General features: G+C 44.5%; 1 protein-coding gene and 1 long non-coding RNA gene across 8 annotated transcripts in view; one reads left to right on the forward strand and one right to left on the reverse strand.

Annotated features, from left to right (window-relative positions):
- Positions 1–17,307, reverse strand: part of Usp6nl (USP6 N-terminal like) — a 130,351-nt gene that overhangs the window by 10,123 nt on the left and 102,921 nt on the right. For all 7 annotated transcript variants that reach the window (XM_087590240.1, XM_087590242.1, XM_087590241.1 and 4 more), the window contains 7 exon segments: positions 15,516–15,625; positions 13,199–13,247; positions 12,348–12,468; positions 9,522–9,616; positions 8,860–8,925; positions 8,669–8,768; positions 6,168–6,320 (listed from right to left, as the gene is read on the reverse strand). In XM_087590240.1, the coding sequence (XP_087446366.1) occupies positions 6,168–6,320; positions 8,669–8,768; positions 8,860–8,925; positions 9,522–9,616; positions 12,348–12,468; positions 13,199–13,247; positions 15,516–15,625 (694 nt within the window).
- LOC148000286 (uncharacterized) lies at positions 2,206–7,567 on the forward strand. Its single transcript, XR_015641338.1, has 3 exons — positions 2,206–4,106; positions 4,224–4,735; positions 4,783–7,567. It is a non-coding gene; the product is annotated as an uncharacterized LOC148000286 (long non-coding RNA).

Raw genomic sequence — 17,307 nt, forward strand, 5'->3', positions numbered from 1 at the left:
ACATACACATACACACACTCACACACACATACACACACGCACACACACATACACACACATACACATACACACACACTCACACATACACACACATACACACTCACACACACACATACACACTCATACACACACATACACACACATACACACACGCACACACGCACACTCACACACACATATACACACACATACACACACATACACACACACTCACACACTCACACACACACACTCACACACATACACACACATACACACACGCACACACGCACACTCACACACACATATACACACACATACACACACATACACACACACTCACACACTCACACACACACACTCACACACATACACACACATACACACACGCACACACGCACACTCACACACACATATACACACACATACACACACACTCACACACTCACACACACACACTCACACACACATACACACATACACACACTCACACACACACACTCACACACATACACAAACATACACACACGCACACACACATACACACACACACTCACACACACATACACACACATACACACACACTCACACACACATACATACACACACACACACACACACACACACAGAGTCTTTGGGTTAACGGATGCCCCACATCCTCATTCCTCCCAAGCAAATATGCTCAGACTCGAGCACAGCTGACGCGAAGACAGACGCATCCATCATTACTCGGGGCATTTTACAGCCAGCATTTACTGCCCCACCTTCTTCTCAGTAAACAGAGCAATGTGGTTTCGCATCTTATGAAGTTTCTGCTCAGCTTCGAGTCAGAGATGACCTTTCCCCTCCTCCTTCCTGAGAGAGAGCACAGGTGACTTCCGGCCAGAGCTCTGTGTGAGGACATCACATCAGGGCTCTCCACCCACAGTCATTCATGTAAGCCCTAACTGCCTTCTTTCCCCACCCACGAGAAAGGTAAGTTAATACGACTTAGACAAAACCAAAACCCAAGGTTTCTTTTCTGTTTTTGTTTGTTATCATTTTTGTCTTTAAAAGCTCCAAAATGCCAACAGTCGTTTAACTTCCCAAGAAGGTAAAAGGGTCCCTTTTCTGTCTCCTTAGGCCTGTCTCTGGTCTTACTCAGGTCTCTGTCACCACCCAGTGGACACCACACTCTACTACAGGGTGGAGGTGAAGCACCTCAGAGGCATTCGCAGCTCTGAACCTGTAAGAATTACAGAGGGCTGCTGAGCTCTTCTGATGAGCCTCGTACTTCCAGATCGTAGGAACACAGCGTCAGCATACACTGGAGCTGAATGACATGTACAGACGGGATAGAGAATGGCTCAATACCCCCGAGTGTTCTGTGCTAACCTTTCGTATAGGTTCTACCCTCAAAAAGCACTAGAACTTCAAAAGCCAGCCTGTGCCAGGCACTCCACCAGCACTGCCAATGCTGAGGTGCGGCTTCTGCGCTGAGGGACACACACTAGTGTGAGGTCAAGCGATTAGCCAGGTGCATGCAGAAGCATGGGGATCCTGTGGGCAGGCTGAGAAGGCTCAGTGGGTAATGATGCCTGAGTCACAGTGTGTAAGCCAATGGCTTAGCTCAGAGGTGTTCAGAGACAACTAGAGACAAAGCCCAAGAACTCCATGTTGGAGAGGTGTATATACAAAGGAAGATTAGCGCCAAGGAGAGCTTCCCCCTCTATATTCAGGCCATCTCTGGTCAGAGCAGCAGATGCCACTTTTGAATGATAAACAGCTCTGCTCTGGAATCAGCCAAAGTGCTGATCATTTAGCAGCTGGATGACCTTTGAACCCAAGGTTTCCTATCTATAATCATGGATTAGTAATAATGATGTGTAATGACAATGAAAATAGTTTACAGTTCTACCAAATAATAAATAAAATAACAAAAGTTTCTATCTGGTTGCCTCAGAAAGAAAGGCCAGAAGTAAACAACAAAGAAGAGGGGGCTAGTGTCTAGGCTTTCTGTAAAGCCAGCGACAGGGTACCAACCCAGAGAGTGAGCGAGCAAATAAAAGACAAACAAACAAACAAAGTGGGAGCAGGCTCGGTTAGGGTCACTGCTAAGAACTTAAGAATCCTACCATGCACGCCTACTATTCCCCCAGACCCCACATTTATCAGCACAGTTCAACCCCCGAAGATCCAGACTTAAGCACAGAGAAGTTTAAAGGAAACAAATACCTGATCAATGTGGCATCTTAATTAAATAATTTATTTTTCTATTATTTATATTTTATATAACAAATAGTTGTATAGTTGGCCTTTTTGTACCAATTTAACATAGTAAATGGGTGACTGATTTGAACTTCTGATTTTTAAATGCACAGACAGATGGCACTGGTACAGTCAGCACAGTTTAGGGATGAACAGGGCTCCAAACTTCTTTATTGGTTTGCTCTGTTTTGCAATTCGGGGCCTGAGCAAGGCCGAGCTGCTGCCCGCTGCTCTGCCGGAAGTAACCAGACACAATACAAACACAATCCAAACTAAAATCCAAAATAAAATAGTTGTGGTCATTTGTAAATAGAACCAAACACGAACTAACTTCTTTAGAAAAATGTTAAAATTACTAGATCTAAAATATTATGCTAACTTTTTAAAATGAAACAAAAACAATCAAGAAACCTCTAGGTATTATAATCTGGACTTCAATAAATGAAATACTAATTTTAAAAGTCTAAATAAAACATGTCAGAAAAATTGTCCTTTAAGACCTTAACAGAACACAAAAACAAAGGTTATCAATAAATATATTCCAAAAGGATGAGCTGAGAATACCAATGGACACTGGGCAAGAACACTCCCAGGAGACGCCACCTCACTGGGAGGCCACCCCAGAGTGCTGGGAGCCAGGGAATATTGTTCTACGTCAGCTAAAGGCTTTGGTTTTCTCTTGAAGACCTGGTCTTCCCTAGAGCGTGGTAAGGAGGAGACAGCATAGGCGACAGTGGCCCCGTTTAACTGCTGCTAAGAGAAATGTCCACAGGACACTACCAAGTGTCCAGAGCGCAGAGCTCCATAAGCTTTACTGTAGCTGACTTGGTTCCGAGAGCTGCCCAGAACAGGAGATTTTAAAAACCTGAGTATCCGTGACTGTTGATGATTTTACCATAGCCAGAAATACACAGAACCTGGAAGAGCTTCAGGGGTTAACTGGGGATGAGTGACTCAGATACAGAGTGCAGCGTGAGGAACAGGCAGGTGACGGGAAGTGGTGGAAGGAGGTGAGGCCTTGGCACAGGCTAGGATTTAAACAGCACAAAGGAGCCACAAGGAAAAAAACTGAAAGGAATTTAGAACACACAGCATGCTAGTGACTCCCTTACGGCCAGGCGACTGAACACCTACAGACAGTGCACAGAGGGAAGACAGACAAGCTCATACACGGTAAAGTACTATGGGAGGATGCTAGACGTAAAGCTCACGGAATATGCACAAAACAATATGCTCCTGTACCAAACACCACAGTTACTGAAGGCTTCACAGCAGCATGCACTGTGAGGATTCCGCCATGTGCTTCGGGCAAGCTTACAGCTCGGTGTGGTAAGGAGCCAGCGGGAGCAGCAGTCCTGGGTGTCTGAAGGACGGCCATGAGGCTGAAAACGCAGTCAGCAGGTGAGCGCCGCGTGCTCTTGCAAGGGGCCAGGATTTGATTTCTGTCTGTAACTCAGGTCCAGAGGACCCAGCGCCCTCTCTGGCCCCTCTAAGCAGCAGGCACACAAGTGGGGTTGGCTATACATGCAGCAGGACACCCACACACATAAGAAGCTTAAAGGTAGGTATGACACGGAAGCGTTTTGACGGAATGTTACTTCAGATGTCATCATGACAACTCAGAAAGGAAAACAACAGGAGTTCACGGGGCAGGAACATTCTGAAAATAAACACTGCCATGTAGAAATACTAAGGCAGAGACATCACTGTTCTAAAGACACAGGGTGATGACGCCGCATTCCACCGTAACTGCCGATGTGACAGGAGCAGGATCTAGCCGTGTCACCCTCTGCTTTTACCTTCTAACACATTCTCCTCACTACAAACTATCACGGCCACTCATACAGAATTAGGAGCACCTCTAGTTAGCTGTGTAGAAAGTAATCAGGAGGAGTTGGGGATTTAGCTCAGTGGTAGAGCGCTTGCCTGGGAAGCGCAAGGCCCTGGGTTCGGTCCCCAGCTCCGAAAAAAAAGAAAAAAAAAAAAAAAAAAGAAAGTAATTGGGAAGGTGCCACATATGCCACATACGTGACACAGCGGCGTTCTGAACATTAGTTGATAATTAGGTGGGAAGTAAGTATTTATCATCGTGATCTATTACACAGGTTTCAAACTTTATGTCACCACGCATCTGTGAGTTACATGTTTTTTCTTCTTTACATTTATCTTTTATTTAAAAGTACCTTAAACTCTTCTTCAATAGAGGTGGGATATTTAAAAACAAACGCCACGATAGGGGAGTATAGTAATTGCTGCTGTAAATGCATTTCCTGCAACAGGGGAGAATCACTGGGCACTCATTACACTGATGGGAGGGCCAACCTCGCTTAGCAAAGGCCATGGTTTTCCGGGGCCCATGCTCAACTCAATCACCACTGTGAGGAGGTGAGTTCTCCTCAATTCCAATGACCCCAGGACTCAGTGCTGACTGCAGCCCTCGGTGAAGTCCAAGCGCTGCAGCCTGGTCTTCCTGAGGGAGACAACTCTTCATGAACGGAACTAGCTTATAGTGCCAGAAGGCACTGTGCAGGCTACTGGGAGAGAAGGCAAACCCAGTCTTACAAGAACATCCAATGAGGCACTTGATCAGGAGACACCAGCCCAGCCAGCATGAACAACTGACTCTGCTTCCGTCCACCCCTTCCCCTTCCTGACCCCTTACCACACCACCTACTAGAGCAACAGTGGAAGAGAAAACGGTGAAAGCCAATGAACTTCTAGAACATGATGTCCTGGTCAAGTAGTGTGCGGTCAGACTGTGGCTACTCCAACCTCCCAGGTTTCCTATTTCCCCTCGCGCCTCTCACTGGCCCTGTGATGCCCCATGGATGCCAGACCTACCTCTCTAAGCGTCCCTTTTACATTCACTACAATTTATGTACATCCTGTCTTTCCTATCTGGTCTCCCAAAGTATGAAAAACACTTTTCTTCACTGTTTTTAAATCTGCAGCAAACTTCCCAGCAGGACACCTAGCAGGCAGAGTTGCACACACGTCATATGTAAGCCCCCTTTTCATTACACGGGGGCTTTACTTCTCTATAGCATACCCAGGTTCCCAAAATATGATGATTAGTGTAAAGTATGTTTGCCTCTTCAAATTAGAATTTTTTGTCACTCAAATTTCTAAATTTTAGTTTTGCCAGAGCCACACTGCTCTACATGCCGACGTGTGAAAGGATAAGGACATGGGTTATCAGAGGAGAATGTCAATGACAGGCGCGAAACGGCTCCCTCTGAGTTACTGCCTAGCACAGTCCTGAACCACCCAGAGCAGCACGGGCTGTCAGCATTCCTCTTGGCTGAGGAACTAGATGGTGAGACCCCACTGTTGAAGACAGCTCAGCGCCAGGACACAAAGAGCGACTTTGATTAACCGGGAAAGTATCTTTCCTATAGATAGCTTATAGTGCCAGAAGGCACTGTGCAGGCTACTGGGAGAGAAGGCAAACCCAGTCTCCCCCAGCACTGGACTCTGAGGGCCCCGACACTGGCCTACCTGGCAAAATGTACTACTGTTACAACAGTGTCTCATGGCGGATACAGGAGTAGCCGACCGCTTTGTGTGATTCCTGTTGCACAACTGAATTTCATGCCTTAATTTATAATCTAAGGCATCTGTAAGCCTAAGCAGCACTAACTGTACCAGGAGGTAAGTAACGACAACTTTTGGAAAGACTGCAAGACAGGAAGAATCGAGAGTGGGCACCTGGGGAAGGAGGGAGGGGGCAATGGTGGATGGATGTGATCAAATACTTCATTGTCACATGGCATTTTCAATTGCCTAAAAAAGAAAACAAATCCTCTAGTAGCTGGTAAGACATTAATTGATACTGTGTCACCACCAAGTATAATGCTTACGTCTTAATGACAACAGAGTCAGTGTTAACAGGATCATGCCCTCTGCGACAGAGTTGGACGAGGGGCCATGGCACTTCTTACCAGGTTCTGGGAGATCTAACTTGGCCCGCTTTAACTCTGTCATAGAGACCTGCAGTTGCTCTATTACGAAATCATCCTCGAAGAAAAAGTCCTTGGCGAGAGTCTCCTGAAGAAATTCTACAAGTTCTTCCATAGACAACTTCATTAGATGCTCTACGAAGGGATGAGAGAAAGGCAAACACCCGTCAACAGGTCTGCTTAGGCTGAAGAAAAGATATACTTTATTTGAATATAGTGTTTTTAAAGAGGGTATTAAAAAAGGAAACACACACAACTTAGATTTCCTATTGTGAACATCATTAAAACTTGGTAGACATTAGAAGTGCCAGGCTGATACTGTTAGGAGGAGAAAGGTGTACCTGACTGACTATTTTCTCGTTGGCTTGATAGTGTCTCGACATCAACACTAACCAGCAGCCGGAGCTCTAGGAGCCAATAAAGGTTTATTACCTCATTTATCAGCTGCAGCTCTAACGCAGACGGACAAGTCTTCTTTAACTCCACACTGACTGTTAGAAATCTTCCCTCAAAACCGGACTATTAACCTTATTTGTATGATTATTACTGAGGAAATTAGTTTTGTTAGGAAAAAAATCAAACCACAGACAGAAAGGAGGACGCAGACGCCCACTGAGATAGCAGTCCTCACGCCTTACCAGAAGTGCCACGCTCATGGCTGCCCATGGGTGTCAGCTCACAATACAAGGCACAGTGTCTGGGTCCCGTCCCTCCCCTACTGAAAGGCAAGTCCACGCTCTTTCTCAACTATCACTAATGTGAGAAGCGAGCGGCACGACTCTTGTTTGTTTAGTGCAATCCCGTGCATTTGGATTTCCCCTTTAGAACCAATGTGTAAAGAATCTCCAGTGTGCCAGCGTTAAAGCAACCGGGAGGAAACAGAGAGAAAGAAGTCCTTGGCTAGGCCTAGCTGCTCAGTACCCAGAGAGAGTGGGTTTTTTTCTTTTCTTTTTTTCTGATTTGCTATCTATTTTTTCTAACTAGCAAATGATGTGAAACCTTATGGCAAGCCACACAGTGTCTTAATACAGGTTCCCCACTGAGGAATGACTACTTCAGTGTGACTTAGATCTACCACCACGCACACTTATTTTTGTGAGGAAATCATCTAAAACCTTTGTTATGTTATGTATAACTAACTGTGCTCGCTAACCCACCCAGTACACCTGCAAGTGTTTTCTGTCAGAGTGAAGCCCTGTAGCCTAAGAGCAGCGTCTGTGCCCTGCTCAACACATTTCCTCATGCGGCAGTCAGAAAAGCACTGAACATCGAAGACCTTGGCTTCTTAAACAAGAAATGGACAGAACAGCAGGCAGGAATTTTTTTTTCCACAACTTATACAGTTTAATGATTTATTGGTAAGTAAAGTGACTGCTCTCCTCAGAGTTCATGACACCACACTTCTTTTTTGCTGTTTAGGGACATTAAATTATTATTTAATTGAAATGCACTTTTTCAGTATATTTTGATGTATTTATCCTACCAGAGTAGTGATGTAAAGAAGGAAGGGAAAGGAGAGGAGGAGGAGGAAGGGGCTTTCACCCGGCGCTGACACGACTGGACTCTGGGAAGGAACTGTCACCAATGCTTTGTTCTGATGCGTTAGCCTGTGCTGGCCACAAGCACAACATTTCTGACAGTTTGCCAGGAAAGTCGAAGACACTGAGGTCTCACGGCAGGGGAAGTGTGGCTAATGAGGTTCTACCGTGCTCACTACACTCAAGTCAGTGACCAGGTAGTGTGAACGAGGGCACTGAGTGTGGCTGGGAGCAGCAGGAACACAGAGTAAACTTGACCCACACCCTCAATCAGAGCGCTGAACAAATGGTTTGAGAATGACGTGTGAGGGTAGGGTACATGGCAAGTGTGGAGGACACACACACATTAAGTTCTAGGCTACCTATGGCCACACCTCGAGCTACGAGGACTCACGAGGCTTAAGTTTGAAGTGAAAATGACAGGAAAACTCATTTGCTGGCTTTTGAGGCCCAACACACCACACCCGCAGAAATGCTGCAACTGACGGCTTCTGTTTTGAAAGCCTGCATTTCTGCAGGGAGAGACTTCGTGCGTCTGCTGCTCAGAGGCCGTGGCCGCAAGTCCTATCAGGAGCTTGAACCCAGACGTTCTTTGTTAGAGAAAGAAACGGTCACAGGTATTTTCCCGCCCACTCGCCTAGGAGACTCAGATCAGTTAAAGGAATGAGGGTCCCAGTGGAGCCCACCCTTGAGAAGAATATTCTCAGTGACACCAAACCCAGCGTCCTAGTGTTTGAGTGTGAAGGAGAGACTGGTGCCAGGAGGGAGGAGCCCAAGGTCTTCTCGGATGCAGCGTCTCGTTCCCTGCTGACTCGCAAGAAAAACTTAACGACATAGTTTTCAAAAACTCTAAAACCACAGCACAGGGTAGAGGGAGCCCAGGCTAGTCAGAATTAAAACAAGCCTTGATTTAATGAAGGCTTTGAGGGTCAAATGTTTCCTTACTTCTGTGTAGCTTCAAGATTGTATAAGACATAGCAGTGAGAATTCGCTCTCCCTCAAAGATGTAGATGTCCCAGATCCGGAGGTTCAGCCTGAAGGGAGTCTGCAGGACAGACAAAGCAGGGCGGTGTGAATCGGTGCTTCCTCTCACGTGGGCTGGCGCTCTCATAACTGAGGTTTACAACAGTACTTACTCGGTCAAGGAAACACTGAAAAAACCACTTCATTGTGTAAAAACTTGTATAGATTTCTTGAGAATCCTAAAAAACAAAGACCTCATAATTTCTGAGTTGTAGCAAACAAAATAACAACAGTAAGGGGAAGGCCGTGGCGGCTGCTGTCAGCGGTCACAGAGCCTTCCCACCACCGCACAGCGCTCTCACTGCAGACAGTTTCAAACTGTCTCTGCTTTTCTACTCCCATTTGTAGTCCCCAAATCTAACTTATAAGAATCACCACAAAGTGTGAGACCATAATAGGACTGTGACTACTTTTCTTTACAGTGAACTATTTGACTGCACTGTATTTTATTAAAGCACACAGATGTTTCAGAAGGAATCAGTTTTTTATAACTCTTATAATGCCTTTGTACAAATTTAAAACCTCCAAAATAATGGAGAATCACACTTGTAAAAATTTTATTACTCGTACCTATCAGCTTCATAGAAGTATTCTGAATCTATGAATTAGGCCTGAGTATTATAGTGATACTACATTTTATAAATCGAATGTTCTTCAAACAACTGAGGATTATGGGTCCACAGTGAGCTAACCAAAACAGGGAACCCAGGCTCAATTTAATTCTTGCATCTTCCCTCTCTGTGTGAGCAGCTGTCCGTCAGTGACATCTACCTACCAAGTGCTGCTTTAGTTTGGACAAAAATTTGTTCAGAATTTTCTCATGATGTTCTTGAAATCTCAAGAGTTTAGGGAAACCTTGGACAAAAAAACCTAGAACACAAACAAACAAAAGAACAGCCCTTCAGAGACAGTACCAACAAACCCCCACTTAAAACCATAACATACTGCACCTGTGGCTATGAAAACAGTCCCCAGCGACCTCCATTTTCTTCCCCACCATGGATATGATTCCATAGGAACTATGGGTTGGGAAACTTTTAGCTAGTATTTGGTTGCTAACTACCACCTTCATTTAGTAAAATTGTGAGAGGAAAAGGTATTTTTTAATTAGGAGAAAAACAGTAGTATCAGCAAAAGACACCAGAAACAGAATCTATTTCTCGAACAGCCTGTTTCCAGTGTTGTCCATCTGTCTCCTCCTGAGCTGTCCCACCTCGCGCTAAGCTGCTCTGTGGCCATTGGCTAAAATGTGCAGTAACTTTAAGTTATACCAAAACTCATCTTCAGGTTTCTAGGAAGTAACTTACATGGTAAATAGGTACTAATTTGCATATTTAGCCCACTGAATTTGTAACTGTTTTTATTCATAAGTTCCTTTTCAAATACTTATATAATCCATTTCAAGAACATATACTCAATGGACTTTGTTCCTGCAATTAGTATTTTCAAACCATTTTCTGAGCACACCTACAAGATTTTAACAGACATCTTTGGTTTCTAAGAAAGCAGCAACAAGTGTGACATACACATTCTCCTTGGATATTCGTTATTGACAGGAGCTTACAAAAATTAAGCTGTCTTTTAGATTTAATGAAGACCATTTTGCTTTAAGTTAGTCTCACATATTTGTTTAATCTGAGAGTTCATGAGCTCTTCACACCACATGTGACTTAAAAACCAATGGCTTTCTAAGTAAACCAGAAAATGTAATGAAAGATTCAATACACTTCATTAGTGAATTTTCTAACAAAAACCCTTAACAAAATGCATATAGAGTTTTGTAAAATGTAACTTGATACTGACTAATAAAAGTACACAAAATTTACACTTGTCATGTTAAAGGAAGTAAGGCCAAAACAAGAACAATGGCTTCCAGTGCGTGTCAGGAGACCAGAGAACACATCAACTGAATACCGCATTGACAACTTGTTTTCAGTTTGAAGATGTGTATAAAAATTTCCAAAGATTCGGCCCTTCACTTAGTTATAAGTTTTTACAGTAAAATGATTTTATTTAAAAATCTTTATCTCTCCATTGGAGCCACTTTCGCGGTCAATTTGACAGCAATGGGAGACAGAAAAATTTCAAGAGAAATCTGACTTTTTAAAAAGTCGATGCACTCCAGCGAGAACCAGCTTAAACATGGTACAATTCCCTAACATTTCTTCACTTTTCAGGGACATCCTGGGCCCAGTATTTTAGACTACTCTCTACCCAGCTCTAGGTTGATTCCATAGACTTCCAAGGGCTGCACTTTCACCCAGAAAACACAAAGAGCAGAGGCCGACTTCAGTCACAGACTGCACAGGGCTACAGACAGGTTAGCGCTCAAGTGCGAAGTTATGCGCAAAAGGAGCCTACACTATCCTGTAAGGACAATCGGATTGGACAACCAACACTACCTAAAGGTTAGGCTGGTAACAGTGACTGTGAAGCCAAGTCAGCAAAGAGTTTTAAAAGAAAATCCCATTTTCCAAAGTTGGGTGAAATTATCAATTAACCCATGGCTGAGGCAGGAAACACAGAAGGCCAGGTGAAGGCTGACAGTGTCTGTCTAAACAATGCAGCTCAGGAGATGACAACACATGCCCTTCCCACTAGTGAGCCTGCAACCTTACTGTGAAATCCAACTGTGGAGGACCTGATTCTGACAAACTTAAATGAGCATTCCCTGCGACAGGTCCCCCACTGTACTGAGCACACATGCTCACACGGTGGGCGTAAGTGGTTCATTATTAGAGACTAATACTGTCTTTGTTTCACTTGTACTGGTACTGACTTGAGGGCCCTGAACATGCTATCAGGTTACTGAGTGACACCCTCAGCTACTGAAGCTGTCTTAGGGCTGCTGTTCCCACACAGACGGCACACGAAAGAAGACAGCATGTCACCCTGCACTCTGTGTGAGCAAATACCATGTTCACTCCTCAGACGAGCTGTAGAGTGTAAACTCTGAAATAAGGTTCAGTGCATTTTCGTGGCAAATGTAAGGAAAGGGCCATTAAACTCAGCCTGCCAATTGGAAAACAGACAAAAATTATGTGTTTCGTGAAATACTAAATATCAAGAGCTCAAAACATGCTATTAGCTTTTCCTTAAATGGAATGAAACATGCGGCTCATAGAACTGAAAACCACACATGACATAAAAACAACTTAATTATTATGCTCCTTTCTTTAAATCCTAGGTTTTGTTCCTTGATTAATATTCTTTAACGGAGTTACACCAAAGCATACAGCAGTTTATCAGAACAGCAAGTGTTTTGGCCAACAGGTTTTCTTTTATTCTTCCTAATATGGATGTTCCTAAGTTCTTCCAAACCTAAATTAATTTCTTTTGACAGAAGGCAAGTGAAAAAAAGAATATTAAAATGCCAGAAATACAGTTTGGGGAAGAGACGGAAGAGACAAAGAAATTCAATGTGAGTAGAGAAGCCTAGTGATAAAAAATGAAAGGAGAAATTAGCAATTCTCAAAACCCCCAACATGAGTAATTCCTGACTAACAGAATCAGATCGGGGATCTCCATGCGCTGTACTTAATTCGCTGACAGTCTGCGCTCCCCACTTATTTACAGATACGTGTAAGGCTTTCTTTCTTACCATGCATGGCGTGCTTGGGGCCTGAGAAGAGCTTGACCAGGGCCCAGAAGGCGTCCTCCTCATTCATGTACATCAGGAGCAGAGCTGTGATCTGACTCATCCCTTGACAGTACCCGACCTCCTAACACACAATGAGAACAACTGGGGGCTTAAAGCTGAACTCCATGAACACAGACATGGGAAAGGCTAATCTATAAAATACCAGGAACTGCTTAGCTGCATTACCAGACAATTCTAGACATAACTGTTGCAATGGCTACAGCAGCAGGGCATACACTATACAAAAATACAATTGTGCTCGAAAGTCAACGGGGGTGGGGAGAGCTCCCGAGTTACATATAAAACCTGCTGTGTGATTGATACTGCAATATAAAGTAAAGAACACCACTATCACTGAGTTCTCAGATGCTGGCAAGTCGTCCCCAAGTCCCACGTCCATGTCTTGTCACCTTTGTGTTTCTGAAGCTGTAAGGTTTAGTTTCAGTCCACTCTTGTAGCTCTCCAACAGGGATAAGCTAGAATACTGAGACATTAGCTGTCAGGGGCAACAGAGCCAGCAGCCAGCCGGCCACTGCTCCTACATGCTTAAAAGAGAAAACCAAAGAGCAGTCTGTAGGGAGAAAAAGTGAAGCTCACTGGCATCCTGGGGCCACACCTAGGTTTTTCTACTTCCAAATCAGCTCTAAGGCTCTGGGGTCAGCATGGGAGCTATAAAAACAGGAGTGCTAACCGGCTGTGGAGGCCACAGGGCATGAAGAAAGGGGCCTGCAAGGGCCTTGTCAGGTAGAGAGGGCCAGGAAGACGCTCCGGTTCCCTCAGTGAAAGTGAGAGGCAGGCAGGCACCCACTTACCGTATTGTAGATGGAGTAGGCAGCAAGAACGTGGAACAAGGATTGCTGCCTAGACAAACAAAAACTTACAGTAAATATAACTTAGTCCTTTTGAATTCAGTTAATTTTTAAAATTACAAACTTAAAAAAAAAAAAGAAAAAGAAACAGGGTGACTAGCAAGGCAGTGGTGATACATGCCTTGATTCCAGCACTCACAGTCTGGTCTACAAAAGGAGTTCCAGAACAGCCAATGCTCCACAGACAAAGACCTTGTCTGGGAAAAACCAAAACCAATCAACCAAACAAACAAACCCAAAGCAAACACCCCTCCCCCATTAGCCAAAAACAAACAATCCAGATAAAATTACTATTGTGTTTTTAAAAGGTATGCTAAAGTCAAATGCAATTAGCATTCTTGGGTTTAATCTGAGGCTGTGCTATCGCACGTTCAGACGCAAGCCGTAGTGTGGAAGGCACCAGGCTTGGCTGAGTCTCTTAAGCTCACTGCCTACTTTCATTCTGCTATCTTACCAGGAGCCACTCTGGACAACACAATGTGGACGGATGGCCTCAGGAAGACTCTAATGGCAGCAGCTAAGTACAGGAGGGGCAGCCTGGGAAGACACCCGCATGCTAAGACTGCGATGACCCGGCAGGGTGAAGCAGGGAAGCCACGCCTCACTATACTCCTAACGCCTCGAGACTACGCTCTGCCCTCTGGGTCTGCCACTTCACTCTTTGCTGACTCAGACACTCACTTCTAACACAATGGCCTGGTGGTGCACATCTGTGCTCCCAGCACTCAGGAGGATCACAAGTTCTAAGCCACCCTGGGCTATACAGTAAGACCCTAACTAAAGTAACCAAAGCAGAACAAAACGGAAAGGAGGAATGAGCCGTAGGGAGACACAGCAATGTCTCCCTCCCAAACTGGAAGGGAGACCACCAACCGACCGCTTGGGGGTCCTTAGGGCGTTTTTGGGATCAGCAGGCAAAAGACATGACTATGTTATCACTTGATCCTGATTACTAGGAGGGAGGTAGATGCTACTACCTAAAGAACACACACACACACACACACACACACACACACACACACACACACGGAATATGGGGAATATTTTGGGAATTCCTCAGGATATAGTAAGTACATATAAAGAGCACGCAGTCTGGAGACTGCTAATGGTGCTAATGGTCCAGATTTCTCAGGCCTGAAGGCCTGAGTCCTGCCACATAGCTGAGGTACTTGCCGAGGGAAGGGCAAAGAAAGTGTTTACACTCTGACCCAGAGGTAACTCTGGTAATTACTAACACTTTCCCCATATATTTTGGTATGAATGTCTATATATTAGTATCTTCTCTCTCTTACCACCTTGTATTAGAAGTACTAATAGGTAACTGTATTTAAGTATTTAAACGTAACTACCAGCAAAGTGCTTGGAATCTACTTGTGGTCAAAGGGTTAATGTGTTCGCATCACGCCAGACAGATGTACACTGTTGTTCCACTGACATGGAACCCAGGATGGTTTGAAGAGATGTGTGTGAGTGCCAAGTGGACAGGGACAGGCTGCAACGGTCAGCCACAACAGTCAGCAGCGAGGCTGGAATTCCCTCATTGTTCAAGCAGGACCTGGATCCTGCTGTGATAGGTCTTACACACGTGATTAAATCCACTGTCCGCTGAATTTGAGTTGGGGAAATTATCTAAAACTGACTGAAGTGTGAGCTTCGAAGCCTGCTGCTTCTTGGTCACGCCAATCTTAAGACATATCTCCTACGGGTTCTGTTTTGCTGGTTGGACTCGGAAGATACAGAGATCAGCCAAACAGTCCCCTTTCCTTCACACACAGATGGGGTGATGGCTTGCCCTCCTGTAGAAGTATAAGCACTCTGCTGGACTCCATACACTAACTTCTCATTTAAGTCACTTTCTTACTTTCAATTTCCACTTATTCATGAGGTCACAGTTAGGGATATAACCTTGTCACTAACAGTTTTACATATAAGTTCTTACTTTATAAATGTCCTCAAACTTTCAATTCTCCTGCCTCAGCCTTCCTAGTGTCCACTAAATATTTTTAAGAATTTTAAGATCATAAAATGCCCCCCTACAATTTTACAGCCATGTACTGTGTCAGTGTTTTAAAACGTTAAGTTAAATTAGACTCCAGTTTCAGTCAACATGAACTCAAAAATAATCTGTAAAAACCTTTAGGACCTAAATAAAGATTATAATCCAAACAAGACATTCTATAAGCACGGTTTACCTTAAAGACTCTAATAAAGACTATTTACACATGCCAGTCACACTCTGTAACACTTAAACTTCACTTACTTGACACCATATCTGTCTCTAAACATGATATGGTCCCTGAATGTGCGGTTCACGTCAAGGTCTATTTGTCTGATATCAGGCGAACAACCCCGTGCTCTGTGCTTTAATTTCTGAAGAAAAAGAGAGGAAGAAAACATATTTTTATGAAAACTAATTGCTAGAAGTCTATAATGAATAATAAAATAATCCTCATTAAAACCTTTTTTCATTTACATATGGCAGGGGGTAGGGCTAAGAAAGATCTAAGAAATATAAACAGACATACAAAAACCTCTTTCCTTCCTCTCAAAGCCCTCCTTCCCTCCCTTTCTCTTCATGGGATCAGCAGTGAGAATTGGGGCAGGAACTTCCAGAGTTTGCAGGACTACGATAGCTGAGCCACTCACTCTATGAGGAAATCCTTTTCTCTCTGGCTGAGCATTTTCTTTCCTTGGAATTAGTGACTGCGTGATTTGCTTCACTTTCTACATCCTTATAGGGAACCCAACAGCAAGTCTGAAGTACACAGTGGAATTCTCAGGACGGCCTAGCGAACACTGACCAATTTCTTTTCTTCATGTCTTGGTTTTTATGGAGACAGGGTCTCACTATGTAGCCTTGGCAGTCCTGGAACTCATTACATAAGACAAGGCTGGGCTTGAACTCACAGAGATTTGCCTGCCTCTGTCTCCCAAAGGTTAGGATAAAAGACATGCACCATCAAGCCCGGCCTAGCGGCCAGCTTCTTAAACTTTCTCCTAAAGCAACCCGCATGGTGCTTCAGCCAGAGTGGCTGGTCCTGGGGTGACTCCCTCTGGTCTTCTCCATGTGCTGAGGTTCCCTTTGCTCTGCCCTGAGCCTGGGTCCCCAATGCCTGGGTCTGACATCTCCCTTTTCTTGGTATCTGATCTTGTCCTGGAGGACTGCATTCTCCAACAGTTACAGTAAATGGGCACACATTACAGAAGGTAAAGGTTTGGACTCCTTGAATACCTGGTGACTTACACTTTACATGACTGGGAAGCTGCCTGAGAATTCTAGACTGAGCGTTTTTGTTCACAAAGCACTGACTCACTGTTCTCTGGTCTCCTGTGCTACCTCTGGAATTCTCACTCTCTACGTGAGGTCTCTTCCTCTCTGCAAGTTGGTGGGAGCAGGCTCCATGTCTGACAGCTGGTGGGAGCAGGCTCCATGTCTGGCAGGTGGTGGGAGCAGGCTCCATGTCTGACAGCTGGTGGGAGCAGGCTCCATGTCTGGCAGGTGGTGGGAGCAGGCTCCATGTCTGACAGCTGGTGGGAGCAGGCTCCATGTCTGACGGTGGGAGCAGGCTCCATGTCTGGCAGTTGGTGGGAGCAGGCTCCATGTCTGACAGTTGGTGGGAGCAGGCTCCATGTCTGACAGTTGGTGGGAGCAGGCTCCATGTCTGGCAGGTGGTGGGAGCTAGCTCCATGTCTGGAAGTTGCCCGTCTCTTTACTTGATTTGCATTTATTTTCATCTAGACTCGGGCACTTTCAACTTTATAACTCATTTCTCGTCTCTGAAAAAGCATCTTTAGTGATTGCTCCTTCCTTTATCAAGTCCGTCCCCACCCCTGCCCTGATTTCGGGAGCTTGGTTGTTATAATGAGGGAACTCAAAGCACTCAGCTCACTTTCCTGATTTCCTCTATTAGTGCTCATATCCATGCCTTTAACTTTTATCTTCTGAAAAATCTCTTCAATTGTTATTTCAATTAAGTTTTTTATCCCTATTATACTGTTTATATTCTTAAGTTCTTAGCTGTTATAGAACGCTCCTTTTTAGACTTCCTATG

Source organism: Rattus norvegicus, chromosome 17 (assembly GCF_021556685.1).
Source record: "Rattus norvegicus strain SHRSP/BbbUtx chromosome 17, alternate assembly SHRSP_T2T, whole genome shotgun sequence".
NCBI classification, from domain to species: Eukaryota; Metazoa; Chordata; class Mammalia; order Rodentia; family Muridae; genus Rattus; species Rattus norvegicus.